The sequence below is a fragment of the Ranitomeya variabilis genome, chromosome 3, assembly GCF_051348905.1.
Source record: "Ranitomeya variabilis isolate aRanVar5 chromosome 3, aRanVar5.hap1, whole genome shotgun sequence".
NCBI lineage: Eukaryota > Metazoa > Chordata > Amphibia > Anura > Dendrobatidae > Ranitomeya > Ranitomeya variabilis.
Genome location: NC_135234.1, coordinates 538,192,561 through 538,219,595, shown reverse-complemented (window position 1 = coordinate 538,219,595; position 27,035 = coordinate 538,192,561). Strand labels below are relative to the sequence as shown.

Below are 27,035 nucleotides of genomic sequence, written 5' to 3'. Positions count from 1 at the left end.
GAGACCCGTGGACAGTCCGTGCATTGTGGTCCGATCTCGGACCGATTTGTACAGAAATCTAAATGCGCCCTAAAAAGTTTTCACCTTCCTGATGACATTTTTAATAACTTTGAAATGTTTCAGCATCCCCCAGTGATTCAGAGTTTTTTTTTTCTGATAGTGCTTTATCTTAGTGGCTTAGATTTGAGTTTATGAAAATATCTGCCATAAAATAGCAATTTTTAATTTCGAGCCTCTAACTTAAAGCTTTTATACCAAAATAGCTAAAAATTTGAATTTTTTTTAAATTAGAACTTTTATGGCATTAAGCATATAGTAACCACGTACAATACTTACTGTCTAGTTTACATCAGCATCATTTTGTTAGAATATTAGAAGACTTCAGAGTTAAAAAAAAATAAAAATAAAAAAATCACAAAACCTATTTTTTGGTCCACTTCACTTTTAAAGTACCTTCAAAGGGAATCCGTCACCCCCAAAATTGAGGGTGAGGTAAGCCCACCGGCATCAGGGGCTTATCTACAGCAATCTGTAATGCTGTAGATAAGCCCCCGATGTTACCTGAAAGAGGAGAAAAAGAGGTTAGTACTCACCCAGGGGCGGTCCCGGTCCGGCGCCTCCTATCAGATGACGTCCTCTTCTTGTCTTCACTCTGCGGCTCTGGCGCAGGCCTACTTTGTCTGTCCTGTTGAGGGCAGAGCAAAGTACTGCAGTGCACAGGCGCCGTGCCTCTCTGACCTTTCCCAACACCTGCGCACTGCAGTACTTTGCTCTGCCCTCAACAGGACAAAGTACGCCTGCGCCAGAGCTACAGCGTGAAGACAAGAAGAGGACATCATCGTAAGAAGATGGGAGGCCCCGGACCTGGACCAGCAGCAGGACAGCCCCTGGGTTAGTATAATCTAACCACTTTTTCTCATCTTTTAGGATACATCGGGGGCTTATCTACAGCATTACATAATGCTGTAGATAAGCCCCTGATGCCGGTGGCCTTAGCTCAACATCGATTTTGGGGGTCACAGATTCCCTTTAAGGTGCCCATGTCAGAAAACTCCAAAACAAGACCCCATTTTAAAAACTGCACCCCTCAAAAACTGCTAAATTTCATTCAGAACGTTTGTCATCCTTTCATGAGCTTCACATGAATTAACGCAAAGTGAAATGAAAATAAATTAATTTATTTTCATCTAAAACATTACTTTAAGCCTCAATGGCTTTTTTTTTTAATTGTAATTTTTAGTGAAATAAATTTTTACAGGAAAATATTTTTTTTTAGCCTTTTACATTTTTCACTATCATTTAAAGGTTGACAACCAATATTATTCTATAATAAAACTTTAACTTTTGGTTAAACATTTTCAAGTATGTACAGTGTAAAAGCAAAGACTCAGACAAAAGGAAAAAAGGGAGAAAATGATCTAGACTGTTGTGACCTATGAATATCCATTAACCCCTTTCTGCCAGCTGACTGAATAGTACGTCAGCTGGCAGAACCCCCGCTTTGAGGTGGGCTCCGGCGGTGCTTGCACCCTGTGGTCGGCGTTCAAAGCAACCCTGCATTTCTGCTACATAGAGGTGATCTGTGCTTCACCTCTATGTAGCAGAGGCGATCGTGTAGTGCATGCTTCTAGACTCCTATGGAGGCTATTGAAGCATGCCAAAATTAAAAAAAAAAAAGTGTTTAAAAATATATAAATAAATATATATATATATATATATATATATATATATATATATATATATATATATATATATATATATATATATATATATATATATATATATATATATAGTTCAAATCACCCCCCTTTCGCCCCAATCAAAATATAATAAAAAAAATCAAACCTACACATATTTGGTTTCGCCGCGTTCAGAATCGCCCGATCTATCAATAAAAATAAAGGATTAACTTGATCGCTAAATGGCGTAGCGAGAAAAAAAATCAAAACGCCAAAATTACGTTTTTTTGGTCGCTGCAACATTGCATTAAAATGCAATAACGGGCGATCAAAAGAACGTATTGCACCAAAATGGTATTATTAAAAACGCCAGCTCGGCACGCAAAAAATAAGCCCTCACCCGACCCCAGATCCCGAAAACTGGAGACGCTACGGGTATCGGAAAATGGCGCAATTTTTTTTTTTAGCAAACTTTGGAATTTTATTTTACCACTTAGGTAAAAGAGAACCTAGACATGTTTGGTGTCTATGAACTCGTAATGACCTAGAGAATCATAATGGGGGGTCAGTTTTAGCATTTAGTGAACCTAGCAAAAAAGCCAAACAAAAAAACAAGTGTGAGATTGCACTTTTTTTGCAATTTCATCACACTTGGAATTTTTTTCCCGTTTTCTGTTACACGACATGGTAACACCAATGATGTCGTTCAAAAGTACATCTCGTCCCGCAAAAAATAAGCCCTCACATGGCCATATTGACGGAAAAATAAAGTTATGGCTCTGGGAAGGAGGGGAGCGAAAAACAAAAACGAAAAAAGCTCCGGGGTGAAGGGGTTAAATAGGTCATATATTTAACATGGCCCAAAAGAAATCCCAAGGAGACCAAATAAAATTAAATCTCGCTACAGTATTGTCTTTAAGAAAACACAAGAGAAAACTGCTCCCTTTAATGAATTCATCTAGGACTGGAGTGAGCATTTTGATGCCGACAGTTGCTTTACAGAATTTCATACCATTGGGCAATAAAAACAAAATATTTTATTTTTTCAACTAAAAAGTTGATCAATGTTTTCAATTTTCATAATGGGAAATAGGATAAAATGGACCTCAAATTTGTTGCCTAATTTCTCCAGAATGCGACAATAACCTGCATGTGGTTGGAGACTACTGTTTGGGCACACTGAATAGATTGTGGACGTCACATTAGCAGAGGCCCTGAATGGCCAAAACAGCAGAAACCTTATTTTGGAAACAATTCCTTACTGGGAATTATTTTTTTCCATTAAATTGCTGCTTTAGGCCGGTTTCAAACATCAGTGGCTCCGGTATGTGTAGTGACAGTTTTCTCACGTACCGGAGACACTGACTCACATAGACACATTAAAAAACATAGGGGTGGAGCCGCATATTCATCACTGTAATGAGCGGCACCACGTGACCGCTCATACAGGAAGAAGCTGCGGCGCTGAGAGGAAGCATCGAGGGAGCCGGGTGAGTATTTGATTTCCAGCGGGTGGGCGCACAGGGGGTGGGAGGCGGGTGGTGACCGGGATCTTTATTTTAAACACACAAAAAATAAAAAAACAAAGATTTTTAATTCCTTCTCTCCAGCGAACGCTGCTGGGGGGAAGGAATGAATTCCGGCTTCAGCACCAGATGCAGGGGACAGCGCTTATCTCTAGCGCTGCCTCCTGCACGGTCCGTGTGGTACCCAGTCGGCACACGGCTGCCGCACGTGTGCCACACTGATGTGCCACGTGAGCACATGGACACATGGACACGGATAACTCTGGTACCGAGTTTTCCGGTACTGGAATTATCTGGACGTGTGAGACTGGCCTTAGTTTCATATTCTTCATTTTCACAAATGGTAATAGGAGAAAATGGACACGAGTGTTTGTTAGGCAAATTCTTCCAAACGTGGCATTACCTGATTTGTGGTCGGAAATGACCGTTTAAGCACATGGTAGGGATCAAAGAAAAAAAAAAAAACAACGATATTTGTCAGAACATTTTTAGATTGGGGCACCATGGCAGATTTGCAGAGTCCCTGAGGTGTCAAAATAGCTTAAACCTCCTGCCAAGTGAATTTTTAACCCATAGGCTGAGAAGTAGACAAAAAAAATTATGTTTTTTTTCCACTAAAATGTTGCATTAGCTCAAAATTTTTCATTGTCATGAGAAGTACCGTAATAGGAGAAAATGGACAGAAAATACTGTTCAGGGACTTTTTAGTGCAGATTATGCTGGATTGATTTACAGGCATCACAACACATTAGCACCCCCCCCCCCTTCAATTAACTCAAATTTAATAAACTACACCCCTCAATTAATCTAGGGGTCCAGTGAGCATACTAACACTACAAGGATTCGATATCACTGAGTCATGAAATAAAAATAACAAAAACATTTTTCCACTAAAATGTTGTTTTAGACCCAGATTTTTCATTTCCTGGAATATTTTGCAGGTACCATTTGCAGAGTATTTGAAACCCTTAAAAGGCACCATTTTGGAAATTACACCACTCTGGGATTTTATTTCATGGTGTTGTTACTATTTTGACCCCATAGGTCCTTTCCAGAAATAAGCACAAAGTGGATTTTGCAGAGTGAAAAATGGAAGTATGCCAGTGTAGTGCACAATACATTGCACTCAGCTTGTGCTTCTGGAGATGTGCACCCAGAAAATTGATGATGGATTCTTCCCGCTACAGTAATGCAAGCTTAAAAGGTGGGGAGGGGGAGCATTTTGCCTTGAAAGCATGTATTTGTATCTTGCTGGATTTTTTGGGGGGTGGGGGGGTGTTATGGAGGTGGGTGGAAGACATGTTGCTTTCCTGAGCATCTGTGCTAACAGTAATGTGGAAAGCCCTTACTTTTCCATTGACAGGTGATAGACCTAAGCAAGGGCTGTTTTTTTTTTTCAGGATGAGAACTTTTTATTACGGTAGTACCATTTTGGGGTAAATAATATTTAGAATTGCAGATACATCATGGTTGCTGTCTAAATATGATAAAGTGATTCAGACAGAACCCAGCTGGAAGCATTCACTATGAGGTAAATGGGAACACGTTGGGGTTTTTCTGACATCTGTTCTGACACTGTCCATCATTTTAGGAAGGGCATAAGAGTGGTTTACTGCAAACATAGTGACTCAATTTGAATCATTATAGTGAATGATTCCTTCACAGGTTTCATCTGAATCATGTTTTTGAGCATTTAGAATAGGGGTGGAGAACATCCAGATGTCATTTCTTCTGGCCCTTGGCCAGACTCCTGGAAACGCAGTGCTTGAGCCACAGTCCAAATTTTGCAGGCTGGTCCTTTAATTCCTCCCTGGACTGTGAGTACACACATGAAACAAATGGAATCGTCATGATGCTAGGCCTTCTTGCAGGAAATCTAGGAGATGTTTGGTGGCGTGGGTCCGGATAATGAGGCGCACACCATGATAAGAAAAAGTTTTCCATATTTAACTATATATGGCGTTTGTCATAGACTTCCTACTCTTTTAGGACTGTTCAAAAAAACTCTATCCGAGAGAATCTTGGTCTTCAAGATTGTGAATTCAGAAGCCAGAAATAAACTTTCGGGGTCTGGGTGGTAGATTGGCCCCTGGTGAAGAATGTCTGTGATTGGTGGAATCATCAGGGGACCATCTATACTAAAGTTGATTAGGGTGCCAAACCGACTTCTCTTTGGCCAGAGCAGTGCTATCACGATTGCCTTGGCCCTTTTGGTTTTCAATTTCTGCAGTGTTCTTGGTAGGAATGGAACCAGAGGGAAGGTGTATGCCAGTTTGAACCTCCAAGGGTGGGCCAACGCATCTACGTCTAGGCAGATATCGTTTGGGCTCAAGGAAAAGCATTGGTTTACTTTTGCATTCTGGTTTCCTGCAAAGAGATCTACCGACTTCTGAATTTTGGCCCCATTCTCCCGTATGAATGTCTCTCCTCATCAGGAAATTGGCCTATGTGTTGACTAAGCCTCCTAAGTGGAGAGCCGATATGGAGAGGTGTTCTTCTGCCCAGGAGAATAATGTCGCCGAGACTGTTTTCAAGTCTTCGTGTTTGGTGGCTCCCTGATGGCAGATGTGACCAAACAATGTTGCTGCATTCACCTCCCTGGATTTGGAGGATTGTTTGCTGATTTCTTTTGAGCAGAGAGCCGAAAAGAAGTTTGGCGACTATAGCTCCCCATCCTGTTTTACTGGTAAGTAATTTTATAGTTATAAGAGGTTCCTGGATCCAGGGAACTGCTCTCTTTAGGTTTTTTTGGAATGAACCACCAGGATAGGGAGGTTTTTACTCGAGGGGGTACTAATAAGTTGTGAGTAGTGTCCCCTGATTTCTCAGCTTCCAGAACTAGGGAGATTACTCCTGAGAATAGCAAGCCCTCCAGACTGGATATCAGGGTGTTTTGAAGCTTTCGTGAGGAGAGTTTGGTTATATTTACTGTTGGTGGATGATAGGAGAATTTTATTTTTACCCCTTCTTGGACTGATTTTAGGGTCTATGGGTTTGTGCAAATTTTGCGCATTGGTGAAGGAATTCTGAGCATCATGGTCTGTTTTGATGCTCACCTTGGGGGAGAAATACATCAACAATACTGCCTCGTCCTTTTGGATAGCTCCACCTGCCTGACTTCCTCTTTCCCTCTGTACTTTAAAAGTGAATACAATACGATACAATACACTTTATTGATCCCGGGGGGAAATTACAGCACTACAAACAGCAGTACATAAAATATTTGGACACAAATCTTGCACAGGTATATCAACATTACATAACAAATAAATGTGGGAGGTTCAGGTATATAAATCACTGTTAATTGACATTAGTAAATCAGCAATAAGTCATTGCTGTCTACCACTCTTAGGAAATTATTATACATCCCCATAGCAGTAGGTACAAACGATTTCCTGAATTTGTCCTTCTTGCACCTTAGTAGGATTAGACGGCTGCTGAATGTGCTCTTCTGCTTCAAGAACAGCTAGTATAGTGGGTGTGTATTATTAATTATTATAGCCCTACACTTCTTCAGAATTCTATGCTCCAATACCTCCTCAAAAGAGTCCAGATGGAGGCCAACAGCTGCGCTTGCCTTCTTGATAAGTTTGCTGAGCTTATTAGCGTCAGCTACTCGCACACTACTGCCCCAGCATATGATAGCAAAAAAGATGGCGCTTGCCACAACGGACTGGTAGAACATTTCCAGCATTTTACTGCACACATTCAATGACCTCAGCTTCCGAAGAAAGTACAGTCTGGTCATTCCCTTCTTGTAAACCTTTTCTGTATGACACCTCCAATCGAGTTTACTGTCAAGGTGAACCCCCAAATATTTGTAGCTCTCAACAATCTCAACCTCCTGGCCAGCAATATTGATCGGTAAATAATCCTCCTTTTTCTTTCTATAACTCACCACCAACTCCTTGGTTTTCTTTACACTTAGTTCTAGACAGTTAGTCCGGCAACAATCCACAAAGTCAGAAACCACCCTTCTATATTCCTCCTCCCCCTGGCCCCCCACAATGCCCCATACAATCACTGAGTCATCTGAGAATTTTTGGAGGTGACAAAAATCTGATTTATACTGAATAGAACAAATCTTAACTTTTCACATCACCACTTCAGGTTTTTAACCACAGCGCGCGTCTCACGAAGTTCGACAGGCAAGATCCACCACCTTTACGGATTCTGTCGATGCGTCTGCTAGAAAACCTGTGGCTTTCTGGATGAGACTTAAGGATGCTAGAATATCTTCTCTGGGAGTGCCCGCAGAAAGATGTTCTTCTAGCTGGACAAGCCAGCGGGACAGTGATTGTGCTATGCACGTGGAAATGACATTCCTGTTTAGTAGGGCTGCTGAAGCTTCCCAGGATTTTCTTAAAAGGCCATGTTACATTCTAGGGGATTCTTCAGCTGGGAGGAATCCTCAATTGGCAATGAAGTCTTTTTAGCCACTCTTGCAACCAGAATGTCTATTTTCAGTATTTCTGACCAGCATTCTGCAGTTTCCATGTTGTGAGGCAGTGACCGGTGTCATATGTGAGGGTCGCTATGTGTTCCCCAGAAGCATATTAGATCTGCTGGAGTGCCTTGTGTTCACAGCAGGGTATCTGTGAGTCACAAGGCAGAATAAAAGTAAGTTTGATCCTGGACAAGGTATTTTTTATCAAAGAACCTGTTCAGTAAAACCAGGCATGGGCTTTTATTTTTGATTCGGACTGCAGGAAGGTAGTGGGGTCCAGTTCGTTTCCTCCAGCCCGGATCTTATAAGTGGCCCATGGCCACAGAGTGGAATGAAGGAAAAAAAACCTGCAGGAAAAGTTTGGGTGTGTCAGATTTGCAGGCAGACAGAGCAGTTGGTCTGCAGAGCACTCCCTGTGTGAGGCAACACAGGGCCAAACAGAGCCAAAAGGTCTGGCACCCCCTGTGTATACGGCAGTGTGATCGCTCACGGCAACCGGTCCCGGACTGTCTTTTGTTTTTCCGGCTGCGATCTGGAGGATAAAGCATGCTGTGCACTGCGTGAGCTTTTTGCTGGACATTAAACACGTTTTGTTTTTTGAACTTGCTTGGTCACTGCCTCATCACTGCACAGCGTGGATACCGCTGCACCACAACGCCCACTGGAAACCTGTCTCTTAGTTTGGCAGGGGTACTTGGCCTCTTCTCCAGGAATTCCTATTCATCCATGATTAGATCCTGGATGCTTTTGTGTATGGGAAATACCATTTTCCTCCTTGACCGGAGACCACCGAACATCTCTTCCTGAACCGTAGGGGTAGTTTTCTCTTCTTCTACCTCCATGGTTTCCCTCACTGCCATAAGGAGTTCCTCCATATCCTCAGAAGAGAAATAGTATTTTCTATCCTGAACAGTTTCTGGAGCAGAACTTAGTTCTCCTTCCTCTAAAAGCTCTTCAGGTATGGACATCTGTTCCTGAGAGTCCGAGTCCCTTTCCTTTTCATGGCTAATCTTTCTTTTCTTAGCCACTGGAGGGATACTGGGAGTGGGAGCAGATTTGGCGAAGGAGGCCAGGGAAGATTGGATTTCCTGGTGGACTAACCCCCATTGATTTCTTCAATTAAGGAAGATTGCTCATCTTTAATAATTTTTCTGTGTATTCCTGGCATAGAGGATTTCTACAGGAGGATGTCAGTTTTTTTGCACAAATGGCACATTTGCGGCTTGGTGTTTTAGATCTGCTTCTTGATGCAGACTCCTTGTCCCCCTAAAAGAGAAGAGAAGGAAATAACGCTTTCATACACCATTAGCTGCACCATGGAGGACTCCAAATGCCAGACAAACACCACTGGTTCACTCACAAATAGCCCCTCCTACATCCTCTCTCCAGTGTTTTTTCCTGTCCCTATTAGGATGAAGAGGTCATCCAGTATGCACCAACTTTGGGAATGCATAGAAGAGACTTGGGATCAGATTTTGGTTGAGACATGCTTGAATATGATCGAGAGCATGTCCAGAAGGATTCATGCAGTGTTGGATGGATGGATGTACATAATACTAACAAAATAATTAAAATTTAAATTTAGACTTGTAGAAGCAAAATAGTAACAATGCTGTGACATCACAAGAATCTGCATAATTAATCATATGCTAAAATAGTTGCAAGTCAAATTTATGAATGAGATAGCCGAGATGATTGGCAATAAAATGATGGTGGTCTCACATTCGAAGCAGTTGTGGATGGTGAGATATGGAGCATGAAAGTCAAACGTTTAAAACATTGTTATCCTTTTGCTCATCAGTATACCAACTATCATGCCTTAATAATACCAAGTAACAAAAAGGTCAACACAATTTATCTAATTGCAGCAAACTATATCACACTTAACTTACACAAGGCTCCGCTAGTGAAATAGATGCCCAATTTGATACCTACCAGGCATACATACATGGTTACTAGTGTTGAGCATTCCGATACCGCAAGTATCGGGTATCGGCCGATACTTGCGGTATCGGAATTCCGATACCGAGTTCCGATACTTTTGAGATATCGGGAATCGGTATCGGAACCATATTCATGTGTAAAATAAAGAATTAAAATAAAAAATATGGATATACTCACCTCTCCGGCGGCCCCTGGACTTTACTGATGTAACCGGGAGCCTCCGTTCCTAAGAATGAGCGCGTGAAGGGCCTTCAATGACGTCGCGGCTTCTGATTGGTCGCGTGAGCGCTCATGTGACCGCTCACGCGACCAATCACAAGCCGCGACGTCATCGCAGGTCCTTCACGCGCTCATTCTTAGGAACGGAGGCTCCCGGTTACGGCGGTAAGGTCCAGGGGCCGCCGGAGAGGTGAGTATATCCATATATATATCCATGTACTCACCTCTCCGGTGGCCCCTGGACCTTACCGCCGTAACCGGGAGCCTCCGTTCCTAAGAATGAGCGCGTGAAGGACCTGCGATGACGTCGCGGCTTGTGATTGGTCGCGTGAGCGGTCACATGAGCGCTCACGCGACCAATCAGAAGCCGCGACGTCATTGAAGGCCCTTCACGCGCTCATTCTTAGGAACGGAGGCTCCCAGTTACATCAGTAAAGTCCAGGGGCCGCCGGAGAGGTGAGTATATCCATATTTTTTATTTTAATTCTTTATTTTACACATGAATATGGATCCCAGGGCCTGAAGGAGAGTTTCCTCTCCTTCAGACCCTGGGAACCATTCCGATACTTTGTGTCCCATTGAAATGCATTGGTATCGGGTATCGGTGAGATCCGATATTTTGCGAGTATCGGCCGATACTATCCGATACCGATACCAATGCATATCGGAAGGTATCGCTCAACACTAATGGTTACCTGAAATTGTCATGTAAAAGGAATTTTAGGCTATGTGCACACGTAGGAAGGGTCCTCTGCGGGTTCTCCCGCAGCGGATTTGATAAATCTGCAGGGCAAAACCGCTGCGGTTATCCCTGCAGATTTATCGCGGTTTGTCTTGCGGTTTCCGCTGCGGGTTTACTACTGCATTTGTTTTACTATTGATGCTGCATATGCAGCATCAATAGTAATGTTAAAAATTATAAAAAAAAATGGTTATACTCACCCTCCGATGTCCCGATCTCCTCAGCGCCGCACGCGGCGGTCCGGTTCCAAAGATGCTACGCGAGAAGGATCTTCGTGACGTAACGGTCATGTGACCGCAACATCATCGCAGGTCCTGCTCGCATAGCAACCCTGCAACCGGATGGCCGCGTGCAGCGCTGAGAGGTGAGTATATCATTATTTTTTATTTCAATTCTTTTTTTTTACACAAATATGGTTCCCAGGGCCTGGAGGAGAGTCTCCTTTCCTCCACCCCGGGTACCATCCGCACATGATCCGCTTACTTCCCGCATGGTGAGCATAACCCCATGCGGGAAGTAAGCAGATCAATGCATTCCTATGTGTGCAGAATCGCCGCGGTTCCGCACAAAGAAGTGACATGCTGTGGATTGTAAACCGCTGCGTTCCCACACGTTTTTTTCCGCAGCATGTGCACAGCGTTTTCGGTTTCCCATAGGTTTACATTGAACTGTAAACTCATGGGAAACTGCTGCGGACCCGCAGCTGCAGAAACGCTGTGGATCTGCAGCAAAACCCACAACATGTGCACATACCCTTATACAAAAGATACAGTGATCAAATATTCACTATTGTTGCAAAATAAAAATTCTTTAAAAGGCCCAGGACCGTCCTGAATATTTGTTTTAGTAAATATTTGCATTTCTTATCAAAATAAGAATTCTGGGGCATCACTTATCCATTTTCTGGCAAACCTATACATATATAAAAAAAAAAACATACGGCTTTTGAAAACAGGAAACGACAAAAATTGGCCTGGTAATGAAGAGGTTAAACATGAAAAAAGATGAAAGAAAAGAAACGAAAAGAAACGGACTAGAGATCAGTCAAAATACAAATACACTGTGTTCCAAATTATTATGCAAATTGGATTTAAGTGTCATAAAGATTTAATTGTTTTGTTTTTCAAATAAACTCGTGGATGGTATTGTGTCTCAGGGCTCAATGGATCACTGAAATCAATCTTAAACACATGACATTATTAAGCAGGTCACAGTTTTCAATTTACATGGGGAAGAAAAAGGATCTCTCTGCTGCTGAAAAGCATCAAATTAAATCAAACATTAGAAATTTTCCAAAAACATAAGCGTGATCATCGTACTGTTAAGAGATTTGTGGCTGTATCTGAGCACAAATGTGTTTGTGCTGATAAAGGCATAATGAGGAAGATTTCTGCCAGGCAAGTTCATCGGATTAAGAGAGCAGCTGCTAAAAAGTCATTACAAAGCAGCAAACAGATATTTGAAGCTGCTGGTGCCTCTGGAGTCCCTCGAACCTCAAGGTGTAGGCTCCTTCAAAGGTTTGCTGTGATGCATACACCTACTATTCGGCCACCCTTAAACAGTGTTCACAAGCAGAAATGGTTGTATTGGGCCCAGACATACATGAAGACTAATTTCCAAACAGTCTTGTTTACTGATAAGTGTTGAGCAACCCTGGATGGTCCAGATGGATGGAGTAGTGGATGGTTGGTGGATGGCCACCATGTCCCAACAAGGCTGCAACGTCAGCGAGGAGGTGGAGGAGTCATGTTTTGGGCCAGAATCATGGGGAAACAGCTGGTAAGGCCCTTTACGGTTCCTGAAGGTGTGAAAATGACCTCTGCAAAGTATACAGAGTCTCTGACTGACAACTTTCTTCTATGGTCTAAAAAGCAGAAACGTGCCTTCAGGAGCAAAATCATCTTCATGCTGACAATGCCCCATCTCATGCTGCAAAGAATACCTCTGAGTCATTGGCTGCTATGGGCATAAAAGGAGATAAACTCATGGTGTGGCCACCATCTTCCCCTGACCTCAACCCTGTAGAGAACCTTTGGAGTATCATCAAGCAAAAGATCTATGAGGGTGGGAGGCAGTTCACATCCAAACAGCAGCTCTGGGAGGCTATTCTGACTTCATGCAAACAAATGCAAGCAGAAACTCTCCAAAAACTCACAAGTTGAATGGATGCAAGAATTGTGAAGGTGACATCAAAGAAGGGTCCTATGTTAACATGTAACTTGGCCTGTTGGGATGTTTTGGAATTAAATAGCTTTTTTGTTCAGTGAATGTGACCTCCTAATGCTGCAAATTCCACAAATGAGCATTTTCAGTTCTTTAAAACATATCAAATGTTTAGAAATTCTACTGTGCATAATAATTTGGAACAGTGCATTCTGAGCTTTTATTCATTTTGGAGATTATACTGTTATCATTGGGAGGTTTCTTCAATAAAATTCGATGTATAATCTAACGGGTGATGACTTTTATTAGACTGACTGTCATTTGCACCGACCATTTAGGAAAATCTGATAAAAATGTAATTTGCATAATAATTTGGAACATAGTGTATAAATACAGATATAAATGTTTTGTTGCGGCATGGAAATATAAAGTGACCTGACCAGTTGCTCCAGTTCCATTGCAATATTTCTTTATCCCTTCAGTTTTATTTACTGTTCATGTATTATTATATATAAACTTGCGCATCAATGCGGTAGAAAAAAAAAAGGAAACAAATTACAGGAAATCTGAACAGAATCAATTTTAACAATTTTCTAGGAAGAAAAAGATAAGAGTAAAATAAAGATCAATCAATTGTGAAGGCTAATAAAAGCAAAAATCCATTGAATTGGCCACTGCCACAGCTGGAGATGTTTACCTTTGGCCTAATATTTTCCCTTACAGTCTTATCAATTTTCCTCCCCTCCAGTGTGAAACGATTATGACTAGAAATTGAAGGTAGTTGAGAACAATTCCAGTCTCCATTATCAGCCATAATCGTGCACTATTACCAGTAGAGGATCTTCCATATAGCAGCCATAACGGAGCTCCCACTAGTCACCTTACTGGCATGTAGATGCATTAGGCAGCTTAGTGCTGACCCGCATCCTGCTGGGAGCCCCACACACAGTTTAGCAATATATATGTGCAATGATGGAGATGCCAGATTAAATCCTTGCTCTCCTGGTTATTTTGTTTCCCTATCCAGTGTAGTCTCTTTCCTGGTGTAAAAATAGAGTAGGTCTATAAGAACTGGTCTAAATCTTAATCCCAGAGCAGCGCTCACCTACAAATTATTTGCAAAGAATTATGTTGATAAATAAAACAAAAATTCAGAGAATGAAATCAAAGTTCTTTATGAAAGCAGTGTAGCATGGCAGCTACAAAAATGCAACATTTTAGCCAACAAATGTGAAGGATGGTATTTTACTGGAGAGGTGAGAGCAGGAAAGACTCCAATCTGCATAGTGAGGACTATCCAGGGTGCGGGCTGCCCAATGAAACCCATCATCTGACTCATGGATTGCAATGAATTATACCTGTAATCAGAGTAAGGCTATGTGCACACGTTGCGGACAAAATCCGCATCTCCTGGCAGAAAATGCAGGTGCAGATTTGATGCGTTTTTTATGCGGATTTTGTGCTTTTTTGGTTGCGGATTTGCTGCGGATTTTATGCGGTTTTTACCACTGTGGATTTCTATATTGGAATGGTTCAGAAACGCTGCAGATCCGCGCAAAAGAAGTGACATGCTACTTCTTTTGATCCGCAGCGTTTTTCATGCGGAATTTTCCGCACCATTAGCACAGCATTTTTTTTTCTATCGATTTATATTGTACTGTAAATCACTATGCGGATCTGCAGCGTTTCTGCGCAGAAAGAAGCGCTGTGGATCCGAACAAAATCCGCATCGTGTGCACACAGCCTTAGTTAAAGTCCCAAAGAGGGACTAAGTGCAAAAAAAAAAAAATGTAAGTAGTGGGCACACGTGACCGCCTGGCGGTTGCAGCTGATACTGTGCACACTACTTAATAGGAATTCACTGCTCTCCATGCACATAGTTCCAGCGTGGGGAGTATTCCGGTAGCTGTCCTCTGTTTGTTTGCAGCACAGGATGTCACCGTCATGCGCTGCTTACAAGAATAAAGCAGCTGCTGGCACCGCAACAAGACGCTGCGAGGGAGTGCAGGAAGGTAAGTATAATGTTTTGTTTCTTTTATATTTTTTGATGGGGATGGGGGCCAATCATACCAGGATAGGGATGAGGAGCCGTGCATACCAGGACATGGATGAGAAGGCCATGCATACAAAGATAGGAATGACGAGCCATGCAGACCAGGATAAGAATGAGGAGTTGTGCATAAAAGGATAGGGATGAGGGAACAATGCATACAGGCTTATTCTCGAGTCAATAAGTTTTCCCAGTTTTTTGTGGTAAAATTAGGTGCTTTGGCTTATACTCGAGTATATACGGTATATAGATTTTACAATTGTCACAAAGTAAAAAACAATAAAAATGTATACCTATAAATATGTATATTTATGCATAAAACAAATAATTAAAAAAGTTCAAATATTTAGAATAGCAGAGTGTGAAGTCCATTTTTTCCTACTAGCCCATAGAAAAATTAAAAATTTGGGGCTAAAACAACATTTTAGTTGGAAAAATTTATTAATTTTTTCTTAATCATCCAATGGTATAAAATTCTGTGAGGCACATGTAGTGTCAATATGATCACTGCACCCCTACATTTATTCATTGGGCATGTAGTTTGTAAAATGGGGTCACTTATGAGGTTCTGCTGTTCTGGCATCTCAGGGGCTCTGCCAATGTGACATGGCACCCCCAAACCATTCCAGCAAACTCTGAACTCCAATATGGCACTATCTCCATTCTGACCTTTGTACTGTGCCTCAAAACACATATGGAGCATTGGCGTACTCAGAGAAATTGCACAACAAATTGTATGATCCATGTTCTCCCATTCTTTTTTTTTTAAATTAAAAACTTGGGGCCAAAGTAACATTTTAGTGGAAAAAAATGGTAGTTTACCATTTTCTCAACCCAATGTTATACAATTCTGTTAATTATCTGAGGGATAAAAATGCTCACTACACCCCTAGATGAATTCCTCACGAAGTGTAGTTTCTAAAATGGGGTCACTTTGTGGGGGTTTCTGCTGTTTTGGCATGTCAGGGGCTTTTCAATTGTGACATGGCATCCGCAATCTATACCAGCCAAAATTGCACTCAAGAATTCAATTGAAGCTCCTTCTCTTGTAAACCCTACTGTGCACCCAAACAGTTGTGTTTTCAGGAAAAATTGCACAACATGTTGCATGGTCCATTTTCTTTCATTACCCTTGTGAAAATGAAAAATGTGGGGCTAAAGCAACATTTTTGTTGCAAAAATGTTATATTTTCATTTTCACGGCACAACATTATAAACTTTTGTGAAGCACCTGGGGGTTCAAGGTGCTCACCACACCTCTAGACGAGTTCCTTGAGGGGTGTAGTTTGCAAAATGGGGTCACTTGTGCGGGGGTTTCCACTATTTAGGCAGGGGATCTACAAACGCAACATGGCGTCCTCTATCTACTCCAGCAAATTTTGTACTCTAAAAGTCAAATGGTGCTCCTTCCATTGCAAGTCTTACAGTGCACCCAAACAGTCGTTTTCCATCACATATACAGTAGGATATCTGCATGCTCAAGAGAAACTGCACAACAAATTGTATTGTCCATTTTTTTCCTGATACCCTTGTGAAAATGAAAATTTTGGGGGAAAAAACAGCACATTTGTGGAAAAAAGTAAAATTTTCATTTTTTTTCTTCCACAATGTTTTAATTCTTGTGAAGCACCTGAAGGGTTAATAAACTTATTGAATGTAGTTTTCAGCACTTTGATGTGGTCCCTAAAATAATTAGTTTTGTAAATTTTGTTGGAAAAATTAAATATTACTGATCAAATTTTAACCCTTCTAACTTCCTAACCAAAAAAAATATTTTCCAAAAATGATGCAGATGTAAAATAGACATGTAGGGAATGTTATTTATTAACTATTTTGTGTGTCGTAATTATCTGGTTTAAGGGAATACAAATTGAAAGTTTGAAAATTGCAAAATGTTCACCAAAATTCCGATATTTTCATAAATAAACGCAAAAATGTTGAGCTAAATTTACCACTAATATAAAGTACAATGTGTCTTGAAAAAGCAATCTCAGAATCAGTGGGATCAGTTGAAGCTTCCAGAGTTCTTGCTACATAAAGTGACACTGGTCAGAATTGTAAAATTTGGCCCGGTCATGAGAGTGAAAACAGGCTGGAGGGTGAAGGGGTTAAAAAGGCGAGATGTGCCCACACAACTTCTCCCAGTTTGTGAGAGCTGATGTTCTTCATCAGACCTGACAAGCTAAAAGACGCAGCAAGTGCGTACTGCTCAGTCATGTAAGATTGGGTCACATACAGCTGATCCTTTTTTTGTGACTAAGGGTACCGTCTCACTATACGATTTACCAACGATCACGACCTGCGATACGACCTGGCCGTGATCGTTGGTAAGTGGTTGTGTGGTCGCTGGGGAGCTGTCACACAGACCGCTCTCCAGCGACCAACGATGCCGAGGTTCGCTGGTAACCAGGGTAAACATCGGGTTACTAAGCGCAGGGCCGCGCTTAGTAACCCGATGTTTACCGTGGTTACCAGCGTAAAAGTAAAAAAAAAAAAAACGTACATACTCACCATCTGATGTCCGTCAGGTCCCTTGCCGTCTGCTTCCCGCTCTGACTGAGTGCCGCCGTAAAGTGAAAGCAGATCACAGCGGCGACATCACCGCTGTGATCTGCTCTCACTTTCCGGCTGGCAGTCAGTCAGAGCGGGAAGCAGACGGCAAGGGACCTGACGGACATCAGATGGTGAGTATGTACGGTTTGTTTTTTTTTACTTTTACGCTGGTAACCACGGTAAACATCGGGTTACTAAGCGCGGCCCTGCGCTTAGTAACCCGATGTTTACCCTGGTTACAAGCGATCGCATCGCTGGATCGCTGTCACACACAACGATCCAGCGATGTCAGCGGGAGATCCAGCGACGAAAGAAAGTTTCAAACGATCTGCTACGACGTACGATTCTCAGCAGGGTCCCTGATCGCAGTAGCGTGTCAGACACTGCGAGATCGTAACTATATCGCTAGAACGTCACGAATCGTGCCGTCGTAGCGATGAAAATGCCACTGTGTGACGGTACCCTAAGACACTTCGATTCTTGTAGACACAGTTGGTTCTACGTTGACTAGAATGAGGTGAAGAGAGGGGTGTCAAACTCACATACACAGAGGGGCAAAATTAAAAGCTTGGACAAAGTTGTGGGTCAATCTTAATAGTTAACCCCTTAGTGACCGCCAATACGTCTTTTAACTGACCTGAAATATAAGAGAATAGCCTCCCCATACAGGTGACAATCCAGCAGCTATGGTTGTACACTATAGCTGACAACTTACTGTATCAGCCACGATCAGTGTTTGCACTCTCCAAAGCTCTTTAACCCCTTAGATGCTGCTGTCAATAGTGACTACATCATTATAAATGGGTAACAGAGTGTGGAGGCTTTCTCTTTATCCAAATTGGTGCCCTCAGATCATGATTTTGTGGTCCTGATGTTTGCCATGGCAATTCATGACCAAATAGTGGCCTTAGAGTCTGAAGGCTGTTGTAACCTGTTCAGAAGTTAAAGTCATTTAGGTGGTAAAAATTCACATTTTCATTTTTGTCATACCACTTTGCATTAATTCCTGTAAAGCACCTGAAGGGTTAATAAACTACCTGACAGCAGTTTTCAATATGTCAGGGGGTGCTTTTTTTAAAATGATATCATGTTTTGGGGTTTCCCAATATATGAGACCCCTAAAGTCACTTCAAACATGGATAAGTCCGTAAAAAAAAAAATTTTGTACATTTCCTTGAAAAAATGAAAAATTACTGCTACATTTTTAAACCTCCTAAAATGCTAGCAAAATGAAATAACATTTTACAAATGGTGCTGATGTAAAGCAGACATGTGGGAAATGTTATTTATTAATAGTTTGCTGTGGTATAACCATCTGGATAAGGGTCCCTTTCCACTTGCGAGAGAAAAAACGGTCCGTAATCTGGACCGAAAAAACGGATGTAACGTATGCGATTGTCATGCGAGTGCAATGCGATTTTTAATCGCATCATCCGTTTTTTGTAATCGCATCATCCGTATGACATCCGTATTACTGTCCGATTTGTACGCACCGGTGTCCTTTGAAAAGCCGGCAAATCAGTGCTGTGTACAGTAAAATCACACTGACAGGTTAGAATAGAGTAGATATATACACATAGAATAGGTATATATACATATATACACTCACCGGCCACTTTATTAGGTACACCTGTCCAACTTCTTGTTAACACTTAATTTCTAATCAGCCAATCACATGGCGGCAACTCAGTGCATTTAGGCATGTAGACATGGTCAAGACAATCTCCTGCAGTTCAAACCGAGCATCAGTATGGGGAAGAAAGGTGATTTGAGTGCCTTTGAACGTGGCATGGTTGTTGGTGCCAGAAGGGCTGGTCTGAGTATTTCAGAAACTGCTGATCTACTGGGATTTTCACGCACAACCATCTCTAGGGTTTACAGAGAATGGTCCGAAAAAGAAAAAAAATCCAGTGAGCGGCAGTTCTGTGGGCGGAAATGCCTTGTTGATGCCAGAGGTCAGAGGAGAATGGGCAGACTGGTTCGAGCTGATAGAAAGGCAACAGTGACTCAAATCGCCACCCGTTACAACCAAGGTAGGCCTAAGAGCATCTCTGAACGCACAGTGCGTCGAACTTTGAGGCAGATGGGCTACAGCAGCAGAAGACCACACCGGGTACCACTCCTTTCAGCTAAGAACAGGAAACTGAGGCTACAATTTGTACAAGCTCATCGAAATTGGACAGTAGAAGATTGGAAAAACGTTGCTTGGTCTGATGAGTCTCGATTTCTGCTGCGACATTCGGATGGTAGGGTCAGAATTTGGCGTAAACAACATGAAAGCATGGATCCATCCTGCCTTGTATGGAGCATCTTTGGGATGTGCAGCCGACAAATCTGCGGCAACTGTGTGATGCCATCATGTCAATATGGACCAAAATCTCTGAGGAATGCTTCCAGCACCTTGTTGAATCTATGCCACGAAGAATTGAGGCAGTTCTGAAGGCAAAAGGGGGTCCAACCCGTTACTAGCATGGTGTACCTAATAAAGTGGCCGGTGAGTGTATATGTCAGTGAGACACCTATATATGTATATTTATATTTAATGCAGCGCTAGATAGCATAAAAGCCGCTAATTCAATTGCCGGCTTTTCATTTCTCCTTCCCAAACCCGACATGATATGAGACATGGTTTACATACAGTAAACCATCTCATATCCCCCTTTTTTTTGCATATTCCACACTACTAATGTTAGTAGTGTGTATGTGCAAAATTTCGGCGCTGTAGCTATTAAATTTAAGGGTTAAATCGCGGAAAAAATTGGCGTGGGCTCCCACGCAATTTTCTCCGCCAGAGTGGTAAAGCCAGTGACTGAGGGCAGATAATAATAGCCAGGAGAGGGTCCACGGTTATTGGCCCCCCCGTGGCTACAAACATCTGCCCCCAGCCACCCCAGAAAAGGCACATCTGGAAGATGCGCCTATTCTGGCACTTGGCCACTCTCTTCCCACTCCCGTGTAGCGGTGGGATATGGGGTAATGAAGGGGTAATGCCACCTTGCTATTGTAAGGTGACATTAAGCCAGATTAATAATGGAGAGGCGTCAATTATGTCACCTATCCATTATTAATCCAATTGTCTGAAAGGGTTAAAAAAAAGGGCAGAAAGTCTGAAAGGGCAGACAAAGTACGCCTGCGCTGGAGCTGCAGCGTGAAGACCAGAAGAGGACGTCATCGTAAGAAGATGGGAGGCCCCGGACCGCGACGCCCATCGGACCGGGACCGCCCCTGGGTGAGTATAATCTAACGTCTTTTTCTCATCTTCCAGGATACATCGGGGGCTTATCTACAGCATTACAGAATGCTGTAGATAAGCCCCTGATGCCGGTGGGCTTTACCTCACCCTCGATTTTGGGGGTGACAGGTTCCCTTTAAGTGCACAAAAATTAAAAGTTGGAAAATTGAAAAATTTTCAAAATGTTTGCAAAATTTCCGTTTTTTTTTCATAAACACAGGTAATATCAAAGAAATTTTACCACTAACTTGAATTGCAATATGTCGTGAAAAAAACAGTCTCAGAATCAGTGGGATCCCTTGAAGCGTTCCAGAGTTATAACCTCATAAAGTGACAGTGGTCAGAATTGTAGAAATTGGCCTGGTCATTAACGGGTTAAGGTGTATTATTGACAGAAGGGTTCCTCATTTATAAAAAAGCAGCAAACTCCTATCACCAAGAATCAGGTCATACAGAACACAGCAGTCAGTCTGTGGGGGTGCCACTAGGACCACCTGGTTACCGCACCTTACGTGTGGGGTCTGGGTTTGTGACCATATGTGCAGATGAGGCTACTGTAACACATCAATTTATTGCTGTCAGGCTCAATCCGGAGAATTTTGAAAAAAGAGAGAGAGGAGGGAGAGAGGGAGACCCCAGAAGATGCATGCTTAGTTTAAAAAACACGGAGTCCGACTTTTGCCAGATCCTAATTTTTTTCAAAAGTCGTCGAATTGTGCCTGACGGCAAAAAAATGATGTGTGAAAGGAGCCTAAGGATTACAGGAAATAATAATGAGACTCCAGTCATGGAGGAATCTGCCAGAACCCCAATGCTGCACACACTGACTGATCCAAGGGTACAGTCACTGGTTATGCGGGCACTCTGGTGGTAATAGTAGAGGACCCTATATTCTGGGTGGGGTACACTGCAGTCACTGGTTATGGGGGCACTCTGGTGGTAATAGTAGAGGACCCTATATTCTGGGCTGGGTACACTGCTGTCACTGGTTATGGGGGCACTCTGGTGGTAATAGTAGAGGACCCTATATTCTGGGCTGGGTACACTGCTGTCACTGGTTATGGGGGCACTCTGGTGGTAATAGTAGAGGACCCTATATTCTGGGCTGGGTACACTGCTGTCACTGGTTATGGGGGCACTCTGGTGGTAATAGTAGAGGACCCTATATTCTGGGCTGGGTACACTGCAGTCACTGGTTATGGGGGCACTCTGATGGTAATAGTACAGGACCCTATATTCTGGGCTGGGTACACTGCAGTCACTGGTTATGGGGGCACTCTGGTGGTAATAGTAGAGGACCCTATATTCTGGGCTGGGTACACTGCAGTCACTGGTTATGGGGGCACTCTGGTGGTAATAGTAGAGGACACTATATTCTGGGTGGGGTACACTGCAGTCACTGGTTATGGGGGCACTCTGGTGGTAATAGTAGAGGACACTATATTCTGGGCGGGGTACACTGCAGTCACTGGTTATGGGAGCACTCTGGTGGTAATAGTAGAGGACCCTATACACTGGGCTGGGTACACTGCAGTCACTGGTTATGGGGGCACTCTGGTGGTAATAGTAGAGGACACTATATTCTGGGCGGGGTACACTGCTGTCTCTGGTTATGGGGGCACTCTGGTGGTAATAGTAGAGGACACTATATTCTGGGCGGGGTACACTGCTGTCACTGGTTATGGGGGCACTCTGGTGGTAATAGTAGAGGACACTATATTCTGGGCGGGGTACACTGCTGTCTCTGGTTATGGGGGCACTCTGGTGGTAATAGTAGAGGACACTATATTCTGGGCGGGGTACACTGCTGTCACTGGTTATGGGGGCACTCTGGTGGTAATAGTAGAGGACACTATATTCTGGGCGGGGTACACTGCTGTCACTGGTTATGGGGGCACTCTGGTGGTAATAGTAGAGGACACTATATTCTGGGCGGGGTACACTGCAGTCACTGGTTATGGGGGCACTCTGGTGGTAATAGTAGAGGACACTATATTCTGGGCTGGGTACACTGCTGTCTCTGGTTATGGGGGCACTCTGGTGGTAATAGTAGAGGACACTATATTCTGGGCGGGGTACACTGCTGTCACTGGTTATGGGGGCACTCTGGTGGTAATAGTAGAGGACACTATATTCTGGGCGGGGTACACTGCTGTCTCTGGTTATGGGGGCACCCTGGTGGTAATAGTAGAGGACACTATATTCTGGGCGGGGTACACTGCTGTCACTGGTTATGGGGGCACTCTGGTGGTAATAGTAGAGGACACTATATTCTGGGCGGGGTACACTGCTGTCTCTGGTTATGGGGGCACTCTGGTGGTAATAGTAGAGGACACTATATTCTGGGCGGGGTACACTGCTGTCACTGGTTATGGGGGCACTCTGGTGGTAATAGTAGAGGACACTATATTCTGGGCGGGGTACACTGCAGTCACTGGTTATGGGGGCACTCTGGTGGTAATAGTAGAGGACACTATATTCTGGGCGGGGTACACTGCTGTCTCTGGTTATGGGGGCACTCTGGTGGTAATAGTAGAGGACACTATATTCTGGGCGGGGTACACTGCAGTCACTGGTTATGGGGGCACTCTGGTGGTAATAGTAGAGGACACTATATTCTGGGCGGGGTACACTGCTGTCTCTGGTTATGGGGGCACTCTGGTGGTAATAGTAGAGGACACTATATTCTGGGTGGGGTACACTGCAGTCACTGGTTATGGGGGCACTCTGGTGGTAATAGTAGAGGACACTATATTCTGGGCGGGGTACACTGCAGTCACTGGTTATGGGAGCACTCTGGTGGTAATAGTAGAGGACCCTATACACTGGGCTGGGTACACTGCAGTCACTGGTTATGGGGGCACTCTGGTGGTAATAGTAGAGGACACTATATTCTGGGCGGGGTACACTGCTGTCTCTGGTTATGGGGGCACTCTGGTGGTAATAGTAGAGGACACTATATTCTGGGCGGGGTACACTGCTGTCACTGGTTATGGGGGCACTCTGGTGGTAATAGTAGAGGACACTATATTCTGGGCGGGGTACACTGCTGTCTCTGGTTATGGGGGCACTCTGGTGGTAATAGTAGAGGACACTATATTCTGGGCGGGGTACACTGCTGTCACTGGTTATGGGGGCACTCTGGTGGTAATAGTAGAGGACACTATATTCTGGGCGGGGTACACTGCTGTCACTGGTTATGGGGGCACTCTGGTGGTAATAGTAGAGGACACTATATTCTGGGCGGGGTACACTGCAGTCACTGGTTATGGGGGCACTCTGGTGGTAATAGTAGAGGACACTATATTCTGGGCTGGGTACACTGCTGTCTCTGGTTATGGGGGCACTCTGGTGGTAATAGTAGAGGACACTATATTCTGGGCGGGGTACACTGCTGTCACTGGTTATGGGGGCACTCTGGTGGTAATAGTAGAGGACACTATATTCTGGGCGGGGTACACTGCTGTCTCTGGTTATGGGGGCACTCTGGTGGTAATAGTAGAGGACACTATATTCTGGGCGGGGTACACTGCTGTCACTGGTTATGGGGGCACTCTGGTGGTAATAGTAGAGGACACTATATTCTGGGCGGGGTACACTGCTGTCTCTGGTTATGGGGGCACTCTGGTGGTAATAGTAGAGGACACTATATTCTGGGCGGGGTACACTGCTGTCACTGGTTATGGGGGCACTCTGGTGGTAATAGTAGAGGACACTATATTCTGGGCGGGGTACACTGCAGTCACTGGTTATGGGGGCACTCTGGTGGTAATAGTAGAGGACACTATATTCTGGGCGGGGTACACTGCTGTCTCTGGTTATGGGGGCACTCTGGTGGTAATAGTAGAGGACACTATATTCTGGGCGGGGTACACTGCAGTCACTGGTTATGGGGGCACTCTGGTGGTAATAGTAGAGGACACTATATTCTGGGTGGGGTACACTGCAGTCACTGGTTATGGGGGCACTGACTCCGGTTGCAGTCGGGTCCTCTAGACTATTATGTGGATGACACGAGATTTGGCCTCACGTGGCTGATAGCAGAGAACAACAGAGAACATATAACTGCAGCAAGACAGCCCACAGCTGCAAATCAACACCCACTACACGTCTCTTCCGCCCACGCCTGTGACACGAGTGGTGCAGTCACGGCCTGTTCTCAGTGTGTCACTTCCGCTCCCTCCCCGCCGGCATGGAGTCACTCACAGTGTCAGCCTGCAGCTGAGCGCCAGTCCGTGCAGCGCCGCCATCTCCGCCTCCTCTCCTCCTTGTCACCGGTGCTGGCTGCGAGTCGGGTCGTAGGTGACGCGGTGTCAGAGGCTGCGCCGCCTGTTCAGCTGGATCTCGTGTAGGAAACTGACGACAACTTGTAGCAAAGTATCCCGGGAGTTGTAGTGTGACGGCAAGAGTACGACTGACAGCCACAGCCTGGTGGTCACATGACAGCACGGTGCAGAGAGCTTGTGGGTCACGTGACTCGCGCTCGCAGACGGATTGCCTGGTTGCTATGGGATACAGCACTGCTCTGTAATTAGGCCCAGTGGTTTCTTATAAGTTTGCCTCCAGAAAACGCGTGCGTGCTAGGTGGCCACTGACAGCAGACCCCCAGTACCCTGCGCCCCCATCTCATGGCGCCATTCACACGTATTCTGGCCCTGGCTGGCTGAGCCCTGTTTAGAAACAAAGTATCAGAAACTGTTCTGCTGCATAACTCAGGAAAACAAAGGCAGAGGGTCCCAGTGGTCATTATGGGGTCTGTCTGGTGGCCGGTACGTGTCCATTTTTGCAATGGAGGAAGAAATACGGCACAAGTTGTGTTTTCTTTGTGTCTATAAACGGAACAGACCCCGGAGTCATCGTTCGGACCTCTGCTGCCCTTCACCTCAGTTACGCAGTGGATCCGTTTATGACATGAGGCCGGAATCACACCAGCGTATAGCATGGGATGCGAGGGCACGGGATGAGAGAGTACGGAGTGCAAGGGCATGGGGTGCGAGGGCATGGGATGAGAGAGTACGGAGTGCAAGGGCATGGGATGCGAGGGCACGGGATGAGGGCATGGGGTGTGAGGGCATGGGATGAGAGCATGGGGTGTGAGGGCATGGGATGAGGGCATGGGGTGTGAGGGCATGGGATGAGAGCATGGGGTGTGAGGGCATGGGATGAGAGCATGGGGTGTGAGGGCATGGGATGAGAGCATGGGGTGCGAGGGCATGGGATGAGAGCATGGGGTGCGAGGGCACGGGATGAGAGAGTACGGAGTGCGAGGGCATGGGATGAGAGCATGGGGTGTGAGGGCACGGGATGAGAGAGTACGGAGTGCGAGGGCACGGGATGAGAGCATGGGGTGTGAGGGCACGGGATGAGAGCATGGGGTGTGAGGGCATGGGATGAGAGCATGGGGTGTGAGGGCATGGGATGAGAGCATGGGGTGCGAGGGCACGGGATGAGAGAGTACGGAGTGCGAGGGCATGGGATGAGAGCATGGGGTGTGAGGGCACAGGATGAGAGGGCACGAGATGAGGGCATGGGGTGTGAGGGCACAGGATGAGAGGGCATGGGATGAGAGCATGGGGTGTGAGGGCATGGGATGAGAGCATGGGGTGTGAGGGCATGGGATGCGAGCATGGGGTGTGAGGGCATGGGATGCGAGCATGGGGTGTGAGGGCACAGGATGCGAGAGCACGGGATGAGAGCATGGGGTGTGGGAACAGGATGAGAGGGCACGAGATGAGGGCATGGGATGAGAGCATGGGGTGTGAGGGCATGGGATGCGAGGGCACAGGATGAGAGGGCATGGGATGAGAGCATGGGGTGTGAGGGCACAGGATGAGAGGGCATGGGATGAGAGCATGGGGTGTGAGGGCACAGGATGCGAGAGCACGGGATGAGAGAGTACGGCGTGCGAGGGCATGGGATGAGAGCATGGGGTGTGAGGGCACAGGATGAGAGGGCATGGGATGAGAGCATGGGATGCGAGATGCTGATGATCCTGCTGCGTGGGAACCGAGTGTTAGTGCTCTGTGCTCCAATCCTCTCACAGCACAGGTGTGGAAGATAACACTGGTCAACAGCATTTTTGGTGCCAAAGATATTTCATCGAATTTAGGGTATTTTTGGGGTGCTGATTCTGAATATGTCATCAGTTTTGCCAGATTGGCTCAAGTTTTTGAGATTTTTGGTATCTTATTTATAGCACTTGTTGGTAAATGCGACGCATCATCTCATTAATTTCTTTCGATTAGTACTTGAACTGAGCAGTTCTCAATATAGTTTTGTGTTAATTAGTGTTCTAAAAGTTTGTTCATAGCTTGATTTTTGCACTAACTTTATGTTGTTGTCTGTTTTCCAGTGAAAAGCATGAACTCATCAAGAAGAAGTTGTCTTAACGATCCAGACTCATTCTGTTACATTTGTGGTGAATACACACTGCCAAAACATAGAAGAAACATAACAGACTTCGTAAAAAAAGTGTATTTT

General features: G+C 44.5%; 1 protein-coding gene across 1 annotated transcript in view; it reads right to left on the bottom strand.

Moving 5' to 3' along the window:
• CLYBL (citramalyl-CoA lyase) overlaps positions 1 to 24,944 on the bottom strand; it is a 581,768-nt gene extending 556,824 nt beyond the window's left edge. The window contains 1 exon segment of the mRNA XM_077297069.1: positions 24,762 to 24,944. Within this exon segment, the coding sequence (XP_077153184.1) occupies positions 24,762 to 24,805 (44 nt within the window). The 5' untranslated portion in view covers positions 24,806 to 24,944.
• Positions 24,945 to 27,035: the final 2,091 nt, after the last annotated feature.